General features: G+C 40.2%; 1 protein-coding gene across 2 annotated transcripts in view; it reads left to right on the forward strand.

Annotated features, from left to right (window-relative positions):
• The window catches only part of APOO (apolipoprotein O), a 42,861-nt gene extending 39,740 nt beyond the window's left edge, over positions 1-3,121 (forward strand). The window contains exons 8-9 of one of the 2 annotated variants that reach the window (XM_072138009.1): positions 626-714; positions 2,925-3,121. In XM_072138009.1, coding sequence (XP_071994110.1) covers positions 626-712 — 87 coding nt within the window. In that variant the 3' untranslated portion in view covers positions 713-714; positions 2,925-3,121. The remainder of the gene's footprint in view (positions 1-625; positions 715-2,924) is intronic. The other variant, XM_072138010.1, reaches the window with a different exon arrangement.
• The last annotated feature ends 3,672 nt before the right edge of the window (positions 3,122-6,793 follow it).

Consider the following 6,793-nt stretch of genomic DNA (forward strand, 5'->3'; position numbering starts at 1 on the left):
GCTGGAAAATGGCTATAGATTTGAAATAGATTCGACAGATTAGCCAAAATGGTAATTGGCAACACATTTCCTGATGAGGGCACATACAGACCAGACAGTGGGGCTGTATGTAGTCTGTGTCTATTCTCTCGGTACGGATGATGGATTTGGGTGTTTGGATGGTTCCTAATGGAGACTGGTTGGTCATGCACTGACTTTTACTGAGCTTATTATGGGCTCTTACACACAGTAATCAAAGCTGTAGTGTAAAGTATGGGAAGACACAAAGGAGCAGCCTAAGCCTATGGTAAGATAAGACCTAGATTTAAGACTACCTCACACTCGCTTTAGCTACAGTTAAAGTCATAGTGAGTTGGGTTTCGGAAGCAGTACCTCTGACTATGCCAAGAATGCTTACCTCTATAACCTCAATATCAGTCCATATGTTATTTCTTAGGAAGTCTGTAGGATAATTATGAATTGACAGCAGAAATAGTTTTGTGAGAATTGTCTGAGGCGTTGAAAGCAGAACCTCTACTTCCTTAATTGTAAGGATCACTTTGTCTTGGGAAATTCTCCTGCTGTTATTGCAGTATTAAAATTGTCAGAGAAAGAAAATTAAAGTTGAATATTTTTCCTTTTATAGCCTGTGAGTCCTGACCAAGCAGTAAGCAGTGATCCAGCTTCAGCTGAGAAGACACAGCCAGAGACTTCGTCTGAAGGCTCCAAGTAGCAGTAAGTTCTCCATATGACTGGTATAGATATACAGGCCCAGGACACACTGTTATGTCACAAATAAACAGGAAAGTTACATATCTGCATATCCCAGCAAGTGATTAGTGGGAGGGGCCTATCTTTTAAGCTACATCTGAAACATGGCCACCATCTTGAAAGCCACCATTTGGATCAAGGGCAAGTTTTACTAATAGGAAGGTGGTCGTGTAACATTTCACAGAAGACCAGAATTGTCTCAGAAATAGATTACCGCAATCAGGTTTGTAATACAGGCAGTCCCCGGGTTACATACAAGATAGGGTCCGGAGGTTTGTTCTTAAGTTGAATTTGTATGTAAGTCGAAACTGTATATTTTATAATTGAAGTTCTAGACAAATTTTTTTCTTTTGTCCCAGTGACAATTTGAGTTTCAAATTTTTTGCTGTAATTGGACCAAGGATTATCAATAAAGCTTCATTACAGACACATTACAGCTGATCATTGCAGTCTGGGACTATAATAAAGCATCCAGAGAGCTTCACCAGAGGTCACAGTGGGCAGAGGGGTCCGTCTGTAACTATGAGTTGTCTGTAAGTCTGGTGTCCTTAAGTAGGGGACCGCCTGTACTTCTTATGGTTTAAAGGTCATTCTCTCCAGCAATTCTCTTGGGGGTTCATTACAATTGAAAACAGCGCCTTCAGCTTTGTGTTCAGCACCATGGACGACATGTCAAATAACTGTGTATCACAGGGAATGTATCCAGCTTTCCCTTGATCTAATATGTTGCCCATGTTCCAGACATTGCCTAAAAGATGGACCTCCCCTTCAATCATGATTTGGTGGGCTTTTAAGATATATAATTTTCCCTTTGGTTTCTTAACAGGGTTAGCACCTCCAGGACCATACACAATTTTTTTAATTCATCACGTTTTTTAATGGCCCTAAGTTTTTTGATGTCTCATATGTCTGTATTATCCGCCTTACACACGAACTTCCGGTTGCCCATGCTGTAGCCCTATAGCGAGTATGCAGCCGCATGCAGGAGAGGGGAGGGGTGAGTGCTCCTCAACCCTCCTCCCTTCATTAAAAGCCAAGCAGCCGCCCAATTCGGTCATGGTGTGGTAAGACAGCATGTGTTCACTGGACCTTGACCAAATTTAATTGACATCTATGGGAGTTGTGATGCGGCTGCAAATTTTGCTACTGTAGCAACGGCCCCCATACACATGTGTGCAAGGGGCCTTAGGGTAACTAAAAAACTACATTTATCTTTTTCAATGTAACTGGGGTTGCTGTCCAGCCCAGGCTACAAGCGGAAAGAGCCACCATCACAGTGACAATTTTCTAGGCACACCCAGCAGCAGCTGCTGAGCAGCAAGATCCTGGCAGTCACATATTATATTTCCGCTGCCTCTACTTTCTGCACAACGCTCTGTTTGAGCGCTATGTATGAGAGCTGCAGAAGACAGAAGTGGTAAGTACTACTCCTGTTCTCTCCACACGGGTCCCCTGCAGCAATCGCCTAAAGCATGAGCCATAAATATACAGCTTTGACCCCCCACACCCAAAAATATACAGCGTTGACCGTCCCCAAAATAAACATACAGCATGGGTGGTCAGGAACCAGTTAAATAAAATGTGCCCTTTGCCTATGGCAGTGGTGGCGAACCTATGGCATGGGGGCCAGAGGTGGCACCGTGAGCCCTCTCAGTGGGCACTCAGGCTGTTGCCCCAGCACAGAATTCACCAGACAGGACTTGAGGGATCCCCCTGCATGCCCGGGTAGCCCAAGACATGAAGCATCTTGGTCTACCTGAGACTGCGGGAAGAGAGAGTGTGGACATGGTCAGATTATCATTGGAGCCATTGAAGCTCCTGCTCTTGGCCCCACAATTATTCATGTTCAGGGAAGCTCCAATGGCAATCTGAATTTTCCCACCTTCTGTCAACGATATTGGTGTCCTCCGGACCGCTGAAAGCTGTGGTATAGCACAGAGCAAGAAGATTTTAATAATTTAATGCTAGAATTGCTGTGTTGGCACTTTGCAATAAATAAGTGGGCCAGGTTTGCATTTTGGGCACTCGGTCTCTAAAAGGTTCGCCATCACTTTTATAGAGTAATAACAAAATAATTCAAACTAGCCTCATCTCTGTGAGACATCCATCATCATTCAGATACGTTTGCTCATCATTTGCATCTTATTTGTTTTGCTGGTTTTTTTCTCTTACAGATTTTCCTAATAATTTTCATTTTTCTTGTGGAACAGCTTCTAGTGCAGCTCAGGAAATCATCCATTGCACTGAGGCTCAGGAGGATCTATGGAGAAGCGGGCAGCCATCAGCATAACGCAATTACTATCCAAAGTCAGATTCTGTTATTTATGTATACAATGCACACCACTTAATAAACATGTTTGATTTGCAAATAGATCGACCTCTTGAATTAGTTATGATGCCGGGTTTTATTAAATAACAAAGCAAGCACACAGTCATATGTGGTAAAGTTTCAACCAGCTTTATTACTTCTGAGTAGTCAAGAGGACAGAAAATGTAAAGTGATAATGAATGGGAAGCTTTTAACTGTGTTGTCAGTACAGCGTCAGGTATTCGCCCTGGCAGTCGTTGAATCCATACCTTTGTGTGTGTTGTTAGCAGAATTGTGAAAAATGCATTTATATCTATAGTTGCAGCTTCTTCAAGAGGTCTGTGTGCCCTTTCAGCTTCAAGAGCTTTCTGCTCTGTGCATTAAAATGCTCTACAGATCTATAGACCTTTTTCTTTCCAGAGTTAAAGCGCTTTCTAAGTCCATAGAGTTGTTAAAAGGTTGGTGTCACAGGGCTAATCAGCACTGCCACAAGACAACACTAGAAGTATGCTTGAAAATAAAAAGACAGAGAACATAGTGCTACCTAGCGCTAATCTAGGGAGTTAGGGAAAAAGTTATACTAACCTTCTCAGGTCGTATTAGAAATAGCGCTGATTCAAATTTTTTCCAAGTTGGTGATCAGGCTGACAGGTCAGACTATGATTAAAGAACAACCATAAAGTTTATGCTATGCTAAAATAAGCAGTCCTCTAACTTACACTCATTAGATATTTGCTGCTGTTTGCCTGCTATCTGGGCTTTTACCTTGTCCCCTTGGCTGCCTTTGCTTGGTTGGTTGCCATGGGACTCCATATCTAGATGGTGGAGAGGAGGGTGGGTGGATATTGTTGGGAGGGGCACTAGAAGATGATCTGGGTGCAGGATTAACATCAGTCCTGATAATTGTTGGAAACATGAAAAACCCCCAGAACTTTCAGTGATATCACAATCATATGACTGATCACATGCTTCAAGTCATCAAATTACAAGGAGAAAGTCTTTGTACATTGCCACATAAATTTACACATGCTGTGATGTTGCCTTGTGTTCATCTTTATTCCCATTTAGGTGTAATAGTGTAGTTGGACATGTATTAATATATCTTTCTTGTGGTTTAGCAGATTACTGTATGATCATTTCTTGCTATGATGCAGAGCTCCAGTGCTCTGTGTCTTCCCTGCATTGCTCTGCTCTGTACAAGCAGTAGCTGACTCTGTGTCCTGATTGGCTGAGCTGATTTGGTCCTTAGTGCTCTGGCCTCAATGCCCTTAGGTGATGTCACAACCAGGAAGTCCCGCCCATTTCAGGAAAGTCTGAGAGGATATTACAGATTGCCTCATATATCTATTGGCACTATATCTCCGGATAGGAAGAAGCCAAAAGCATGATATGATAGGTATTGTTGGAATTGTTGTTAAAGGAGCTCTCCAGCTGCGCTAAAACTATTTCTTTTCAAGTAACTTTACACTTATACTTTAAAACAGCAACATGTAGGCAGCATTATCTCTAGATTTCCAACAGGTTACAAAATTGACACCACAATTGTGGTAGGATATGACCATTATCACCAATCCTGTGGATCAGAGATGAGTTGTGGTTGTAGAACTGTCCTTTAAATGATTTTTGACTATACAAAAGTTATCTATCATCAAAAAATAAATACATTGACAATCCTTGTGTCTCTAAAAACACAAACCAATTATTAAAAGTGTTCTAAGCAGCATTATACAGTTTTAAAAGCTCTTATATTTAAGATCCCTTTTTAAAAATCTTTAGTAATACGGAACTACAAATGTGCCACATGTCTCTATAATGTTCTACTTCTAGAAGCAGACGACACGTGCACCAGGGTTAATAACATCTCGCCGAGGTATTGTAAGGACACATTTCTTTACACTATGAAGTTTATGTAACTGTACATAAAGATTGCTGTGTGGTTATCTCTACAATTTATGTACGAGTACTAATCTTGGGTTGAATTTATGGGGTAATAAAAAGTTAGAATATATGTAATTGGGTAATTATAAGAGCTCCATATACACTGCTGACTCAGCAAAAAAAAAATCTAGATACTTACAAAACTGCAGAATGGATGGTTGATCATATGCCAACAAAAAAATAAGTAGCTATCTTCCCTATTGTTGTAAAAGGACATGAAAACCATTATATGCCGATTGAAAAGGTCTAAAGGCCCCTAGCATGAAAAGAGGCATGAAAACCAGATTGAAAGCTAATTTTTTCAGCCCCATAAAACCTAAAATATTGGATCAAATCTTGTAATAAGATTGTGTGATGGTTCGTTGACATGCTTGTTATCGTTACTTGGCAGAAACAGAACAAAAACAGAGATTGTGTCACACAACAGCCAATGTTTAGGATATAAATTGCAAATTTTCTTAAATAGAAGAAAAAAATTAAAAACCCAGACAATACAGGGAGGGTCATTTATATGAATACACCTAAATATAATAAAATAGGAATGGTTGGTGATGTGAAGTCAACTTCCTGTTTGTGGCACATTAGTATATGGGAGGGGGGACCTTTCAAGATGGGTGTTGACCATGGTGGCCATTTTGAACTCGGCCTTTTTGGCCTTTTTTTTTCCAATGGGAAGAAGTTCATGTAACACATCAAACTATTGAGAATTTCACATCAATGGTGTGCTTTGTTTTAACATAACTTCATTCTTTCATGAGTTATTTGCAAGTTTATCATCACTTATAAAATGTGTTCAAAGTGCTGCCCATTGTGTTGGATTGTCAATGCCACCCTCTTCTCCCACTCTGGACACACTGATAGCAACCCCGCAGAAGAAAGGCTAGCATAGGCTTCCAGTATGCGTTGTTTCAGATACTGCAAATCTTGTATCTGCATAGTATAGATAAAAGTCTGAGGGGGTCAGATGGGGAGACCTTGGTGACCATTCAACTGGCCCACGACGACCAATCCACTTTCCAGGGAACTGTTCATGTGGGATGCTTGGACCTTTGAGGTCATCTAAAAGCATGTGCTAGCATTTCATCTGCAGTGCTGCTATCAGTCTGTCAAAAGTGGGAGAAGAGGGTTGACAATGGGCAGTACTTTGAATAAATTTTAAAAAAATCTAAAAATACAAATCACCCCCTTTCTCTAGAACTGATATAAAAATAAATAAACAGATCAAACGATAAACATGTGAGGTATTACTAAGTCCCAAAATGTCCGATCCATCAAAATATAATAACGCTTATTCTGGGCGTTTACCCCGTTACGGAAAATAGCACCTAAAGTGCCACATTTTCTCCATTTTGCAACATATAAATATGTAATAAAGTGATCAAAAGGCTGTACTGTCCTCAAAATGGTAGCATTAAAAAGATAATCTCATCTCACAAAAATGACACCACCCATAGCTCCGTACATTGAAGTATGAAAAATGTATTAATTCCAAAATGAAGATTATTTTTTTGGACATTGTATGTAAATGTATGAAAACATTATAAAACCAATATAATTGTAGTATCCCCGTGATGCAGAAAACAAGCCCTCACACTGCTCTGTGCATGGAAAAATACAAAAGTTATAGGTTTTTGAAGGAGGGCCAGGTCATTAAGGGGTTAAGAAAAACAAGGATTTTCTCATGTAAGGGCTCATATTTCTCTGATTATGAATGCAAGTCAGAAACAGTTAGGTCAGTGTATACATTAACCCTAATGAAACCCTATTGTGTACTATGACCCTTCCTATGATTATTTC

This window comes from Engystomops pustulosus, chromosome 2 (genome assembly GCF_040894005.1).
Source record: "Engystomops pustulosus chromosome 2, aEngPut4.maternal, whole genome shotgun sequence".
NCBI classification, from domain to species: Eukaryota; Metazoa; Chordata; class Amphibia; order Anura; family Leptodactylidae; genus Engystomops; species Engystomops pustulosus.